The sequence below is a fragment of the Ammospiza caudacuta genome, chromosome 1 (genome assembly GCF_027887145.1).
Source record: "Ammospiza caudacuta isolate bAmmCau1 chromosome 1, bAmmCau1.pri, whole genome shotgun sequence".
Classification (NCBI taxonomy): domain Eukaryota; kingdom Metazoa; phylum Chordata; class Aves; order Passeriformes; family Passerellidae; genus Ammospiza; species Ammospiza caudacuta.
The window spans coordinates 20793940-20810920 of NC_080593.1; the positions used below are offsets into that span (position 1 = coordinate 20793940).

A 16981-nucleotide genomic window follows, 5' to 3' on the forward strand; every position below is an offset into this window, starting at 1 on the left:
ATTTAGGTTCTAAGCACAAACATTTTGGTCCAAATTATATTTAAAAATCTGGTGTGGAACTACATCCCTTCAGTTAATACACCAGGACCACCAGCCTATTTTTCCCAGATTGCTGGGATGTTTTTGAATATTAGTTTTATAATCTCAGAGTTACATGCTGCTCACATTTCCAACCTTTTGCAGAACATGAATCCCAATTAATTTCTATGGAAGTCTTATAATGGGAGGTAAAACACTGATGAGAAACACACATAAAGGAATTAATGCCAAAATATTTTTTAAACTGTCACTTAATGTTTCAAACTTCAATAGCATTGCGAGTGCTTAGCACCTCATAAAATCAGACAGCTAATTTCACAGACTGCACATCCAAATACAAGAGTATAGTAGAAATATATGGAATGTCAGGCCCTTGGTGACTTAGCCAAAACAGCGCAGCCCATCAGTAAAATAAGAGTACACAGTAAGACTAATGAGCCTATGCTCAGATCACTGGCTCACACATAGGTCAAACATGGAGTTCTTTATCTGGAATAAGACGGCAGAAGTGTCCCTGTGGTCATGGAAACCTTCCTTTGTCAAAAAGCACAGGGAAAGGGCTGTAGAAAGGGCTCTTATTAATTCCATTCTGCACTTGAATAGTTCAATTTTTCTCATCTCTCACCTTTATGAGATCAGTAAAATGTCATTGATTGGGCTGATGGCTTTAGACTTGGAAGAATACCACTTAACAGTGAATTTTTTATGAACCTTGTATGTGACCTGGGTAAGTTCCTTTCTTTTCTTTCTTTGTCCCTTGATTCCTGATCTAAAAAATGGTCATATCTGTGTAGCACAGAAAAGATCAAAGCAGTAAAGACTGCAATGTGTTCAAGTAATGAGCAGAGATATAAGAAAGGACTGCTGCCTATTGAAGACCCATAATGATTCTTCCTATTCTGTATGTCTCTACCATAACAATTCTTGGAATATCCATGAGGATTCTCCCATGCTTTTTACTTCTGGGATATTCATGTGTCCTTTCATGCTTTTTAATTCATGTGCTGATCCATAAGGATCATTGGGCAGCAGGGTGTGGGGAAAACTTACTAGCTCCAAAAAGATCCAGTCATCTAAAGCTGACCATGTAGATATTAGGATAAAGGTATTGAAGACATTGATTTGTAGCCTAAAAAGTGCTCCTGTAGATGCAGGCAATTATGGTTAGATGTCTGTTCCTTTTTGGTCATTCCCGACTCCCAAATTCCCCAGCAAAATTAATGTCTCTGTTATTACACCAGTACACCTTGATTTGTAACCCAGATATTATTGGCTTAAAGTGAAAAAAAAAAACCCAGAAAACACATTAGGAAGCCCTATTTCTGATTCAGCTGACCCTGTATCTGAGTCACCTCACATTCAGATTTTTCTTTTATAAGGTGGATTAAGGACTGATTACAGGAGAAGTGAAATCCATGGAACAGATGGGGCAGAAAACCCTGGAAGCAGAGGCATGTGAGGGCTACAACTGCAACAAGAAACAACCTAATTAGACCCTCAGTCAGTTCTTGCTCCAGCTCTATCACACAGTCCTGCTGCCCTGTTACTGTTTTTCTGGATGTTTTTCTTACCCTAACAGTATCCTCAAAGCTCCTCTGCTATAAAATATCACAAGCTGAAACACCAGTAGCATTCCTGCTCAACTTATCTATATCAAGCATTTGCCACATCATGGTATAAAATGCCAGTTAATGTAGCTTTGAAGTTTTATGTAAGAGCAATGCAATGTTTACAACAGAAACCTGGCGCAAATTTCACAATATAAGCCCTTACTGCCCAGCAATCCATAGATGAGGACCTGTTATTGCCTACCTGCTGGCAATATCAAGCAGTCCTCTAACAAATGAAGAAAATAAAGCTTAAAACCTTACATGTGGAAATAGAATTCCAAATAGTATAAAATTTAGACCATTGACTCTCCTCACTTCTCAATATAATACTATTATCTGACATGTATGCTATGAAATGATAGAATGCATAAATTACAGATGGCATAGATCCTATGTTTTGGATTATTAATGAGTGAAAAGTCTCCAGAAGTCCTTGCACCCCTTTATCTGAATTTAAATAAAAAATTATTAATAAGAACATAACTTACTTTCCATAGTTGTTGGTGGAAGCTTTGTCTGTTTGAAATCAGGAAGCTGACATGAACAACTTAAAAGCTGTTGAATGATAGCTGGACTGATTTGCTTGAAGTGGTCCTTAGAAATGGAGGAAGAACTGTTTTTCAAAAATATCTTCACAAGTTCATTGGCAGAGAAACAAACCTTTGGAGGAAAGTATACACAGTTACTAAACATGTTGCATATACCTGCATTTAATTTTGAGGTTAAATACAGAATCTTAGAAGAACACAGAGCACTCCAGCCCTAGAAGAAACCTGCTATATATCTATACTCTTTCTTGCTTAAATTAGTTTAATTACTTCAATTACTTCACTTTTTTTCTGTGTAAAATCGATACTAGTATATTTCAGAAAGATCAGAATCTTTAGGATAAACCTGCTCAATTTTTATTGAAGCCACTTAATGTCATTAAGATCTTACAAAATAATATCTAATAATATCTCTCAATATTTTATTGTTATATGTGCTAAGAAAAAAGTTTCAATGCTAATACAAACCATATTCTTAGCTATTCTTGTGAAACTACATTATTTGCAGTAATAGTGCTACTAATATAAGATACTGCCCGCATTAAAGCAATACTGAAATTCGTCCTTGTACTGGATCTTCAGTAAGATATGGAAATAAATTAGCTTTTTAAATTCAATAAATGAGGGCATGTCAGCAAACTAGATGTTACATAGTCTAATATTGGTCTAAAGTTTGCTTAATAATCGTATTATTACAGGTACTTCTGAATTCCAACTACTTTTTGTTCTTGCTTGGAGCATGTCTTTGTCAAAAGAAGCAATTTTTCATGGAAACATTTATATTTCAAAAATTGTCATGAAGACATTTTGTGTGTTCTGCTCCAGGATGAAACTTCCAGTAAAAACACGAGCAGTTAACACAAGAAAAGTTCTAGTGGAAATTTCTGTAAACACTTTTAAACAGAAGAACTCCAGATCAAATATGTTATCTTACTTAACAAATATATTGTTTTATTAATAATCTTCATTTCTTAATCTCATCTGATGAGCTGTGATTCAATATTTAAAACCAAAAAATTTTCTTTCATTTAAATTAGTCTGCATCTGAGACTCAAGGTTTTCCTAAATATTCTTTATCTCATTACTGAAGCCTAACCTTCTTTTGAAGTTAAGTATAATTACCTTTCAATAACCCAGATAAAATCCAACACATTCCTGCTATTGCTCATCCATTAGTAAAGTAAAATATGCTTTATGGTTCACTAAGAAACTGAATTAATTGAGCACTGATATAGTTTTTTCTGAAAACCACATCCAAGTCTTCAGGATAATGGGTGATCTTGTCACCTGGACTGAGCGTGTTCTGCCTTCAGACCAAAGGAGAGCATGAACACAATTCAGGAGCTGCCATATCAGAAGAGGCCTTAATTTTGCCTGTTCTAGGTAGAGATATTGACTCCAGAACTAGGGAGCACTTACATCTGGTATCAAGTTGGAACACTAGGATTTTGGCTGGTCATGAGCAGCACTGCTGACCAGTCAGAGCAGGGATTATATTATTTATCATTTAACACCTTCACCAACAACCTGAGTGATGGAACAGAGTGCACCAGATGGCATTCACAGGTGAAACTCAACTGGGACCACTAGTCAGAATGCTGATGGGTGTGGCTGCTATGTAGAGGGACCTGACAGGACAAAAAATGGGCTGACCAGCCCTTAGTGAAGATCAGCCAAGACAAACTTATTTGGCTTCACACAGAATAACTCCATGCATCAATGGAGGCTAGGGAAACTGGCCAGAAGGAAGGCAGGTTTCCAGAAAAAGCCCTTGGGGTGGCTCCTGACAGGAAACTTGAACATGAGCCACCAGTGTGCCCTTGTGGCAGCGACCACTAACTGCACACTGGCTGCACCAGCAAGAGCAGAGCCAGCAGGTACTGGAGAAAGAATATTGCCCACCACTCAGGACATGGGAGCCCACATCTGGACTATGTCCAGCCAATAACCAGCAGTGCAAGACACTGGCAAATTGAGGGAAATCCATGGAGGGCCCCCAAGACGCCTAGGAACTGCAGCACATGATGTGCCAGGAGAGGCTGAGGGACCTGGGTTTGCTCACTTTGGGAACAGGAGGGTTGGTGGGCATCTTAAGTCTTCAACAGTCTAAGGTGATTGGAGGGAAGACATAACCAGAATGTTTTCAGAGGCATACAGCAAAAGAATGAGAGGTGAAAGGTATTAGTTGCAGCAATTAAAAACTCCAATATGCTATAATAAATAAGGCCATCAAGATGAAGGCAATAAAGGACTGGTACAGATTTCTCAAAGACTATAAACTCTGTTTTTGGAGACATTCAGAATTCAACTCTACATGGCTCTGTGAAATCTGATCTGACTTTGAAATTGGCTCTTTTTTGACAAGTACAATAGACAAGATGAGGTCCAGGATTACTGCAAACCTAAATTTTAATGTGAATTTATTGTCTAGAATTTTCGATGAGAATTTATTACCATGAATTTTCAATGAAAATCAAAATATCAATCGTAAAAATAAATTGTCCACCCCTACATAAAAATAGTGTTAATGTCTATTTAGTAAAATGTTCTTGTAAGATGTGGGGCATGAGGACCTGCATCTTTTCTAGTTGCAAGTCCCAGCCTTTGAAGCTTTCTAAAACAAGGAGGCAGAGAACTGTCTCCAATAGAAAAGCAACGATGCGTGTATCATCCTGGAGGATGATAACAAAGAAATAAGCACATTGATTTTGCATATTTTCATGTGAAAAGCTGGATGGATGGATGGATGGATGGATGGATGGATGGATGGATGGATGGATGGATGGATGATTTGGGTTTCCAAAATCCATGTTTGTTTAATGAGGGAAAATAAATGAATACATAGATGTGACATAGTTTAACGGAATGTAAGATTATTTATCATATTAGATTACTTACCATTTACTATTTTTATAGACATTTGTAATTGTAGAGACAATAATGACTTCAAAAGAAAGCAGTGACCCTTTTTTGTGGTAATGTTTCAAATAATTATTCCTATATAAAAATTAAATTACAGATCTTAAAGCAGTTAGTGAACACAAGCCATAGACAAGTCAATGTCCTGTACGTAGCAGAATCAGCTACTAATGAAGCACAATGGCTATCATAGCTGCAGAAAAACTATCAGGAGAAAAAATTAGCAACACTGCAGTGAAACATGAAGTGTTTCCATATGTTAGCTATGCCCATTTTCCTTTACATATTCCACTTTACATGTGGAATATGTAAAGGAAAATAGGCATAGCTAAAAAGAACATAAATGGAAAAAAACCTCCTTAGAAACTAGGAATTAATACAGAAGAGAAATTATGTTCTGTCCAGATGTTTCTTTGTGATTTTTTTATGTATACAGAACAGTTGACTCCTAAGACTCAGATAATGCCCCTGCACATTTATCCTTTGAGTTACAGTCAGTCTTAGAAGTTCAAGAACTCAAAAAACTGAGCTTTAAAAATACTTCAGTTGCTGGAGAATTTTACTTCTCTTACAGATAGGATCACTACTGATTTCTGTCCTTCATAATTTAAAATTCATATGAAACACATTTAAAATGACCTTAGTTCAGGATTATTTTGAGACCCCATTAAAAGCCTCATCATGCTGATCAGCATGATCCTTTTTTGTGGTCAGCTGCAAAGAAATAAACGTATTGATAGAGTATGCATTTCAAATGCAATATAATTACAGAGATAAATATCTATCAGAATAGCATTTAACCAGATGAAATTTGTCTCAGCTCCCCATCATAAAATGACCACACAGAAAAAGTCAATTTCACTCATGAAATGACCTCACAGAAAAGTCAACATCACTCAGTTCTCCTAAATCGAAAAGAAACATTGCCACTGAGTTAATATAAATGATAAAGGGTTGAAAACAATAGAAAAGTGTTCTTTGAAGAATATATTTCAAATGTATACATGGAAATATATACCAATTATATGCTTTGGAGTCTCCTTTTTTGTCTGTGGAATGATACCCCGTCTAAAGGATGGAAGTCAGTTACCATCTTGATCATTGCCATAAACAAAATTTATTTATTTTCAAATTTTTAGGATAAGGATAAAATCACCTGCAATAAGCCAGTGTCCTTCAAAGTTCTCAGAGAACATACTTTGGAGTACCTAAGGCTCTGTTTTACAGTCTTTATACTTTCTAAAGAAGACTTCTGGATTCCATAAATGGCTATGAAAAGAGTTTGGAAATGTCCAGTCTTCAATTTACAGAAGCCTTTTAAAAGCAACTTACAGATAAACTTTAATTGAATTTGTTTTCCTTAGTGCGAAACAATCCCTCTTTCTACCAGGTCACTTAAGGCGTCCTAGAAACTCTGTGACATAAAACCACAAGAAATCTCTAATAACTGTAAGAAAACATCGAAGCCATGTTAACCCACTCCTCTGAGTCTTGAAGAAACACCTGATTCCAGGTAACACTAGCCATTGTTAGCCCCTCCCAGTGACTTTAATTGCACATTCAACATCCACAAAATTTTTTTCCCAATTAGTATTTAAACCAATATAGCTATATAAATATATATTTTCATCTGTATCTACATTCCTTTTTGAAATTAATACATTTTACCTCAGACATATTGCATGGTTTGCAAATCAATTTAAACTTCTGTCTGTGAAATTCTGTCACCAACATTATAATAACATAAAAATAAATGAACCTGGTCCCAATCTGTGTTCCTTTCACGATCTTCAAAATAGCCTTTCAGATAGTCTCCTTTTGTATGGTTTCCTTTGACTGGAGTATTTCTTCTTCCAGTATCTCTGATTGCCACACTGTAACGTCTTCTTTTGTGACTGTGAAATTGTCCATTTACAGTGCAGGTCTTTTTGACTCTAAGCACATTGAGTAGTTGTTCTAGTTCTAGTAATTGATTAGAGAACAGATATGTTACCATAGGAAAATACACACTTAAAAGACAAAATATTTAAAAGACAATTTTTTTTTCTTTTTGTTTGTTACAACATTGATTCAATTCCTCATTTTAATACTCTTTTATCTTTATAGTTTGGTACTAGAGGCAATTTCTGCTTAACAACTCTGGAAGTTCCAGACACCCAGATCCTCAGCCTTTCCCCCTTTACATGTCGCACTCAGATATGACTGGCAGGAAATTCATCTTTCATTTATTCAGCATCTCTGACAAAGTTATCTAGTAATTGTTAAATAACTTCACTGTTCTTGAAATTTTCCTGTGTAAATGGAACTCCACACTAAGTTGCCACAGCCAGGTATTTGGATCAGGAAACACATCCTCCATAGGGTGTCCTGAAATCAATTTTCAGCATGCTGTGCTGTCCTTGCACTTCAGGAGCACAGCACAGGACAGTGATTTTTTTTCTCTCCTTTGGTTAACTGGGAAGATGCCTGCTCACAGTACTGAAACAGGAAGGAGAGAGCCAGGATCCCTAATCCAAATCTGAGATCATGCACAGATGTACCTCATTAAATAGCTGGGGTGCAATGTGTGCTTCTGCTGATGGAATGCCCAGTTATTTGAGATGCAGGCTCTATCCTATCTTCCTTATCACCTTCCTTCACCCCTGTACTTTCAAATGAAGCCATAGTGATAATTTCTGTAAACCTTAATTTGTCTATTAAAAAGTGGTCCACAAATTAATTTTAAAGAAATTTAGATTAATGGGAATGTTTCCACATGATAATCCTTTAGTTTTTAAATCTTGTTACTCAGAAAATGCAAATAGTGTAGTCCTAATGGTAAATCTCACAAAAAAATTTCTGATAAGATGTTTCACTACTTTCTTTTGGTTAGGTAAACAAACAGATCTGAATGGAGCTGTATTTGCAGGTATATTTGTTTTCTAAATATAGTAACATCTAATTTTCTTTTTCTATGCTTCCAGATTCTTACTCTTTCCTGAAATTACTATTAAGAATTTAAATAAATTTAAAGGGACAGTATAATGAGCTTAGACATAAAATAGACTTACTCTGTAACAAACTTAAGAAAATTTTAAGAATATAACAATATTATTATTAAGAATATTGATAAAAATATTAAGAACATTTTTTGTTTTTCTGAATGACATCCTAACTCCACCAAGCATACAGTCCTGCTGTTATCTTCACTGGGGCCATATTTCACCATACACAGCTATTTAGTAGCACTGGGCTGAGATGGCTCTATCCATTCTTGTGAGAATTATTTTACAAGATCTGGCTGGGCAATTTTAAAGGAAGGGCTTTGCTGCCAAACCAGTGTTTGTTAATGCAATCTATAAGCCCCAGTTTGGGCCTAAGGATTATTACATTTTTTTGTATTTATTTCTGTGATTCAATGTACCTCTGTGTAACTTATGAATGTTAAAAATGTTTTTACCTATGCTCAATTCAATTTTTTAATCTGTTTTAACCCATACTTAATGTGACTTTTAAAAAGTGCTCTGAAAAGCTTGTAAACTGTTGCTGTTAGCAGTTGCCACAAAAAAGGAAAAGTTGATGTCTTATAACAACCTTCTAAATACATACCAGGCCTCTGAATTGATGGTGTAGCTTAGCTTCTTAAACTGCCAAGTAGTCACAACCTTTTACAGAAATTAATAGCTGCTGCTGCTGCTGCTGCTGCTGCTGCTGCTGCTGCTGCTGAGAGCTTGGCATTTGTTTAGTTTTGTTTCAGGTTTTTTGTTTTGTTATTTCTGGACCTGTTAGAGCACTCCTATACTTCTATTTATTTATGGTTAAGTAGCATTTCTGATAAGTCCAGCAATAAATTTTCCTGAAGAAATGAACTTTGCATACTCCAGCTTACCTGTCACTTGGAGCTCAGTGGTACTATTTAGAGAACTGAAAATATATTTTATAAAGAATTCTGGGGAAGGCAAACTTGCTTTCCCCATACAGACTCCTTGGAGAGCCAGAGTAAGGATTAAAGCAGCCAGGCGTGGAAGAGTGTTTTCATCAGCACCATCTCTGTCCATTATATCAGCATTTTTCTCCAGAGTGCTCACATCAACACACTGAAATCAGGAGAAAACAGCATGAAGACAGTCCTGCTAACCTCCATTTAAATAATCAAAGTGACAGGAGGAGAAACTGTAGAGAACAATTTCATAGACAGCCAGAGTAGAAAAAATGCTAAGATGTAAGCTGTAATTGCCAGCAGGACAGCTAATCAAAGGACATTTAAAGGAGAACAGGCATAGAATTAAAAATCTTGAACATTTACTCAGTGTCTAATGGGGAAAAAGTACAGTTCCTCATTCAGGTTATTTTTGCTCAGTGTTATTTTCCTGCTGTTTCTATTGTTCCTAGTGTCCTCCTCAATTACATCTACATCTACTTCTAGAAAGTAGAAGAAAGGGCATGAATTTTTGTTAAGGCACAAGAAATAGGCTCAGATAATACAGACTGTAACTCTTCATCTCAAAGTTCAGGAAGAATTCTGCGGGGGACGGGACAGGTATAAGTCCAATGGTGTCAGGAACCCACGCCTTAAAAAAGGAACCCACTAGACCGCGGCAAATTATCCAAATATGGATAACATTGTAACCAGACCAGTGAAGAGATTTTTGCTTTTATTTCCAGCACATCAGTCTCAAAACACAAAATGGAGACATGACAGCTCACTGATCCACACCAAAAAATGTCTCCTCCAACAGGGCTCATACAGCAATACATAAAATCATCTCAGACTAGAATTCAGCCAATCAGACACAGAAAACACATATTGACAAGCATTCTATCCAATCTTATAAAACATACGTAATAGTAGCTAAAACAAAGACTAGTTCATAAGAGACAAAGAACAGAGTTCTATTCATGCTAACCTTCTAAAGATATACATTAAATAACCTTGTTGCCATCCTAAAGCCAATTCCACAGAGACCTATAGTAGTTTGTCACGTCTACTGCTTGGGAAACTTTTCTGCTTGCATGGGAAACTTTTCTGCTGTATTTGCAATGCTAACAAAACTTCAGTCTGAGGCCTACATACTTCTTTTAACCATTTCTTAAAAATCCTCTAACCTTATGGATTACAACATTTCCCCCTCTCTGTTTGACCCAGAAGCTTTCATTTTCTTGTCGCTTGCTACTTGCGTTTCATAGCTCTATTGCAAAATTTCTGCTTATTATCTGCTGAAGACCTATTTTCACTAAACTGAAGCATTGCTATATTATGGCACAGCAACTCAATGCTGTGAAGACCCAATCCCTGAAAGAGATATGAATCACGTTTGGCAACAGTCACAAGTCATCGTTCAAAAAACTCTGGTCGATTCCAAGGCCTTAATTCAAAACCTTCGTTCATGTCAATACTTTTCTGCTTGCAGAATCATGTCAAAACTTTTCTGCTTGCATTTGCAATGCTAACAAAACTTCAGTCTGAGGCCTACATACTTCTTTTAACCATTTCTTAAAAATCCTCTAACCTTATGGATTCCAACAAATTCTTTTAATGTTTTTAGTTCTGACCCATTCAATGGAATCAATAGTTTTTTTATGGATTAGTTATCTGGGGACAATATGGAAAGATATAATTTTGCTGATATGACTTTCCTGCTGGGTGACCAAATAAAAACAGTAGTTAGTGGTATAGAACCATGTGTGTGGAAGTCTGCAAACTCTCTCAGTTTCCTGGAAATTTATCCCCCTTTTTATATTGTCTTCCTTTTTTTCCTTTCTTGTTTATTTTCACTGCAAATGGTTGGGTTTGAAAAAAACAACAACAAAGATAAAAAAATAATTAATTTATTTTTTTCAAACTAATATTAGCAAAATTAAAAGTCAGTTAGATGAGCCAGTACAGTAGTCATTTATTTCATACACACTCATCTCTCCTTATGTAGATCATAAACACTTCAGAGAGGAGGCTGCCATTTCTTTTCCTGCTCATTCACTATACATTAAAGTTTTCCCAATCCAAACCTTAATATCTCATTTCAAACAAGACATTAGGTGCTATGAACTAAAGAAGAGAACATTTTCTGTGAAACCAAAACACAGAAAGAGACACTAGAAATGCTTTTCTTCTATGACTACTCTGCACCATTTGGCCCTTTTCCACAACTCAAGTGTTGTGATTCCAAGTATTATGCTATTATGTTTTGTGTACCTTTCATAAAAGAAACTTCTTTTCCCTCAAGTCAGTGAATGAAGTCTCAGTTACTGGACAGGCTTGACAAGTGATTATACTGCCAGCATAAACAAACAGAACCCTCAGTAAAGCATTTTATGGGCTGTTATTCTATCTTGACATTTCAAATACCCACCAATGCCTCTTTACAGTTGCTCAGATACAACTGGAGTCCTTGGAAATCGGCACGTTCACCAAGACTCAGAACCAAAAGTACTGGTCAATGAATAATTTATGGTGGGAAGTGACCACACAAAGACAGAGAGAGGAACTGGAGGCCCTCAACATTCTGTACACAGCCAGGTCTCCTACTCATCTTCTGTTTGTGCAGAAAACCCTACTACAGCATGCTGTAAATTAAAATCTAATGAAATGAAAAATTTGACCTTTGTATAAACCAATTTAACTCAATACATTGAACAGATCTAAGGAGCTGCAAACTGGAGGTCAACCTGTACTTTAGGAGTTATCTAACCCGGCTAAAACCTGTTTTATTGCCCATTACAAGGAAAAGTTTCTTCTTTGACTTTGAACTCCAGAATATTATTCTATTATTTTATAGATCCTATTTGAAATAAAGAATTCTAAACAGCAGTGAGAAAACTTAAGCACGTTCCCTGACTTAGAAGTTATGATCTCAGCTGAAAATCCTCATTATGCTTTTTTTTTTTTAACTTTAAATTTAAGCTTATCTTTAACAATCTTTCTACAATGCATATCCATGCTTGTAGATAATTAGTCACAAACGTGTTTCTACTGAAGGAAGCCATCATATCTTTGGACAGATTCCTCATTCCATCCAGCTTTGGATAGACATGGAAGTGTAGAACCTGGCAGGGATTTCATCACAGCAAAAGAATTCATTGTTTCTCCTATATCAGCCAGTAATGTATCTGTTCTACTTCATACCATTGAAATGCTTCAGCTTTGAACTCCATAATATTATTCTATTATTTTATAGATCCTATTTGAGATAAGGATCTCAAATAAATCCATATAGATAGATCTATGTCAAATAGATCTCATAGATCACTGGTAGTGTATCTATGCTAAGAAATATCAGAAATGAGTAAGTATTTTCTGTACTTGGAGCCAAGTGCAAGATATTGCATCTACACAGCTGTGCTCTTTTCCATCTGGCCTAAGCAGAGCAACTGCATCTAAATTACCCATTAGGAATGGTCCCTAAAGTACAGTATTTCACCAACCACGTGGAAGTGGCACATGCCAGAAACAACTCAAAGAAAAGCATTAAGCAGCACAGCCAACACAATCCCAGTGTTCAGCCTGTACTTGGACACTTCCACCTACCAGTCTTCTGGTACTGGCATAGTCTCTGTACTAGCATAAAGGTATCACACCTGTAATAAAGATGAAGTTATTTTTACATATGTTTTCTTTACCTGGTTTTCAGAAGTTTTAAAATGTTGCCTTACTGCAGCTAAAATATCTTCAGTTTCATTCCGTGAAAAAGAATAACAGTCTTCATCATGTCTTAAACTAAGCATACTCTGTAGGTAAAATTTGTAATCCTTATCATTCAAACTGAATTCTGAAGAACACATATCTCTACGATGAAGAATGTAGTAGAGAAGAATAAGAGAAATTCTCTCAAATACTTCTTCACTGAGATGATCTTCTAAATCTCCTCCAGCTATCAGTAACAAAGCATCTGGTTCAAGGCACTGTGAAGAAATAAAAATATATGGAAATTCAACTCAAGTGACAGCCTGCCAGGCATCTGCAAATACAGATAGGAAGGACAATGAGAGAATACAAGTTCTATATTTAAGGGATCGAACCCAAAACTTCACAAATGCAGGCTGATGGAATGGCAGGAGGAGGGTGTAGGTAATTCTTCAGAGTCCTATGGCTGCAAGATCACACCATGGGGTTTTTTCCAGAGCCCCTTTAATTTTTAAAAAAAGTGAAGTGTCCTAGAGATGGCACTTTGAGCAACCTGGTCTATTGGGAGGTGCCCCTACTCATGGTAGGGGGTACAGAACTACATGATCTTTAATTTCCCTTCAAATTCAAACCATTCTATGATTCTATTCTGTAATTCTATGATTTAGACTCCCTACAATTAGGAATAATTCTGATCAATCATTGTAGAGAGCAAAAAGCTTCCACTGGCTTCAGCAGATTATACTTCTGGTTAGAAATATATTAGATAAGGGCTAGGCCTATTCATATTGTCATCTGTGCATTCTATATGTGTTTACATGATAAGATAAAAACAGTTGCTGGACTGTAGTTAATTGAGGCTATGTAAACAGAAGTTATACCATATTCAATGCCCTGCTGAGAGACATAATTGAGCCTGTAATCACACAGCTATTTTTATGTTTCTCAATGAATTCTGTTAACTGCAACAATGAGATCCAGTGCAGAGAGCCAGCACAAGGTCTCAACCCCATTTAATCCTTCAAATGCATTTCAAGAGGGACTGAAATTACATATTCACCCTGTGCAGGCTTTACATCTGAGCGCAGATTTTAATAAGTGTAAAATTGTAAGCATTAATAGCCAAATTAACTATTTATATGCATAAATAAGCTATATTACAGTATGGTTCACTGTGTCCTCTCCTGCCTTCATTGCTTATTAAGGTCTTTAACTTTTCCTAATGCAGTCTCTGAGAATTACTCTTTTGACTAGGAGGAGTCTATTTTCTTTTCTGTCCCAACGACCTCAAGTCAGTCAACCAGCCTTTATGAACACTCAGTAGTAATACAATAAACATATAGCATGAAGTGGAAGATTTTCAAAGAATTCTGTAAGATTTTAAAACCCACTGAGGATAAATTACAATCAGTGAGTCCATTGTTTGCTCTTGCAGGGAAGATGACTGAAAAGAAAATTGCCAATCAGAAGGAAGCAGATGCATTGTAAAAGATGCAGCTACTCCATAGTATATGGGTAGCCCATGGTGAGTGACCCTTGAAGTGATATTAAGAGAATATAAAGTGGTTGGTCATTAGCATGGGTTTTTTGTTTTTTAGTTTGGGGGGGTTTTGCTGCTACTAATATTTTTACAGGAATAACCATCTGTCCCTGATTTAGAAAAGCTAAACAAAAAAAGAAGCCCAGAACCTTGGCACTGAAGTCTGAGTTTCTTTTCTTTAAGTGGCCAGAAGTTTAAAAAAAAAACCAACAACTTGTTTACCAATGCAAGAAATATATGACTTCTGTTTGCTTAGGAGATAAAGAAATGTCAGATGCCATCCAACAGCTGCCAGCCCCTGCCCAAAGAGTCTTAGGACCACTATATAACAAGAAACAAGAAGAGGGTCTAAAAAAAGGATTAAACTTCACTACTTTTAAATGCCCATTAGAGATACCATAAAAACAAAAATTAAAAAAATCTGAAAACAAAGTCATGTGGTATATAAACCAGTCCTGGATTTAGAAGGGAAATTGAATCTGAAAAGAATTAGCAATTCCCAACAAGTATGAGGAAGAAAATATAAGGTGGGACTGTTTCAAATTTTGATGTACTTGAAGGGTAGTGCTTCTTGCACAGCTTTTGCTATCTTGCTTTACCAAATCTTGTTAAATCATCATGGAAGATTTCAGCACAGTACCAAGTGCGCACCATGTGACTGAAAATGCCACGTCTCCCTCAAGGATTTCCTACAGAAAACCACGTGCCTCTGGTGCTGGCCCAGAAACACTGACAGTGCAGGATGCATGCAGTGTGTCAGACTCAGATGACACTGAGGAATACTGAAAATGGTGAAAGTTCTCAAAGTCTTCCTATAGAAAATTTCCAAGATGAAGCCTGAACAGAGTAGCAGTATTGAACAAAGTAAGCCCCAGCTAAGTTTCCCTTCGATTTTGTCCATCCAAGGACACCAACAAGCTCTCCAGAAATGCATCACAAATACCAGAAAAAACCATGCCACTAGAGAAGAAAAACAAAAGGGTGACCAAAAACTTAGTCCCCTGTTTTGTGTAGTTTGGGAGGACTATATAGCCATGTTTATTATGATAATTTTCAATCTGGGCATGTATCTGATGCATATTCATTGCCCATGTGTGAATAATCTCCCTCATAAAAAATTATCCATTTAGGTAATGACAGGCACCTACAATATTTATGTATGAAATTTCACATTTGGGTTCATATGAAAAATTGGAGCATTTTTAGAAAGGGTCAATAAAGTGAGCATCTGTCTACTGCACAGGATAAAAAGATTCCCACTTCATTGGCTTGGCAGATTGTTGAAAACAGCACCTTGTAAAAACATTCACCTTTCAGACCATCTTCCTAAGTGTGGTATAAAGTGACACTGCTGTATGTAGGTCACTGAGCAGTGCCAGAGCCAGAGTAATGAAAGCCAAGGCTGACCAAGCCCTTTGTCGTCCCTTTTAGCCGAGTTGCTCAGTAACACTGTCCCTGTCCTTTATTCATTGAATCAGGACTGAGTTCTGAAAATATTCTCAAGTAGACAGCCAATCCCTCTGTGCAACTGTACCCTGGACTACTTCCAGTTTCAATTTGGATTTGTAGATTCATTGTTCTGCCTTTCATTTTCCTTGACCTGAACTGCTTACAAAACCCTCCCCTTAATGTTGAATATTTCAGTGAAGTAGCACATAAATCTGAGACAATCCTGTCTGGGTTTTATTTTTATGAAGTAAAATCCAGAACGACAACAAAAAAAGTGGCAGAACTGGTTCCCAGGGTTTACCTATGTCTTTCCATGGTGGAAATCCTGTGCCCCAAATTCAAGCTCATGCTTTTATTGTTATACAAGGTATCAGCAGAAAAACTTTTGCTGGAAAACAAACGCTTGGGAACTCAAAGGACTGCCTGTCGTGTTTGGAATATCTCTTCATGAGCTCAAAGCATAAATAATAATAATTCAAAATGAACCAAAGCAGGGACAAATTTTCTTTGCTGCAAAAAGTTTTTTACCTGTTTAGGTATCATATTCAGGACAGTATACTCAAACAAATGTTAGAACTCACTGATGATCCTGTAAAGATATCCCTCATTAATTGAAGCACTAACCAGATTACAATCCTCTTGCATGCCATAAATCCGCTGTGGGCATTCAGCTCTCTCCAGTAACATTTTGACCAGTTCTCGTGAGTGGTTCATGTGGAGCTCAGTGTTTTCAGCTGAGAGAACGCGTAAAACTTCCACCAGAGAGCCTCTGCTGGGAGGATTGCTGCCATCCTGCCCATGCTCTTCCCCAGGCTGTCCTTCAGCAATGAGCACGCTGAACATGAAAGCAGAACATACCACCCCAAGAGCTGGATGCTTGGTCAGAAAACACATCTCCTCTTCCTGCAGTGCGTGATCTGCACTGAGTGTTGGATTGTTGTTTGCGCTGCACAGCTTAAACTGGAAACCTGAAGAATCTGAATCGTAAAGGGGAAAAAAACCCCAACCCTTTAATTAGTGCGAATGCAATATGTTCGAAAGGATTTATTAATTGGTCGGCTAAGCTGATTTGCAGTGACAAGCTGTTTTTGAACAACAGGGAGCCTGTAAGGACTTTACAGCACAGAACAGCAGGAAACTAAGACAACTATGGCCTCAAAAGTTCTTTAGAATTACCAATAAGAGGTTGTCTCAAAGTGCCCTTCCCTCTTCTTAAAAATAAAGTCTATGGCTTTCATTTCAGTGTTATGTTATTGCATTCTCTACTAATTCTTTT

General features: G+C 36.8%; 1 protein-coding gene across 2 annotated transcripts in view; it reads right to left on the reverse strand.

Annotated features, from left to right (window-relative positions):
* Positions 1-16599, reverse strand: part of SLC39A12 (solute carrier family 39 member 12) — a 33555-nt gene extending 16956 nt beyond the window's left edge. For both annotated transcript variants that reach the window (XM_058814156.1, XM_058814148.1), the window contains exons 1-5: positions 16330-16599; positions 12713-12994; positions 8985-9192; positions 6876-7078; positions 2138-2309 (exon numbers count right to left, since the gene is read on the reverse strand). In XM_058814156.1, coding sequence (XP_058670139.1) covers positions 2138-2309; positions 6876-7078; positions 8985-9192; positions 12713-12994; positions 16330-16599 — 1135 coding nt within the window. The remainder of the gene's footprint in view (positions 1-2137; positions 2310-6875; positions 7079-8984; positions 9193-12712; positions 12995-16329) is intronic.
* Positions 16600-16981: the final 382 nt, after the last annotated feature.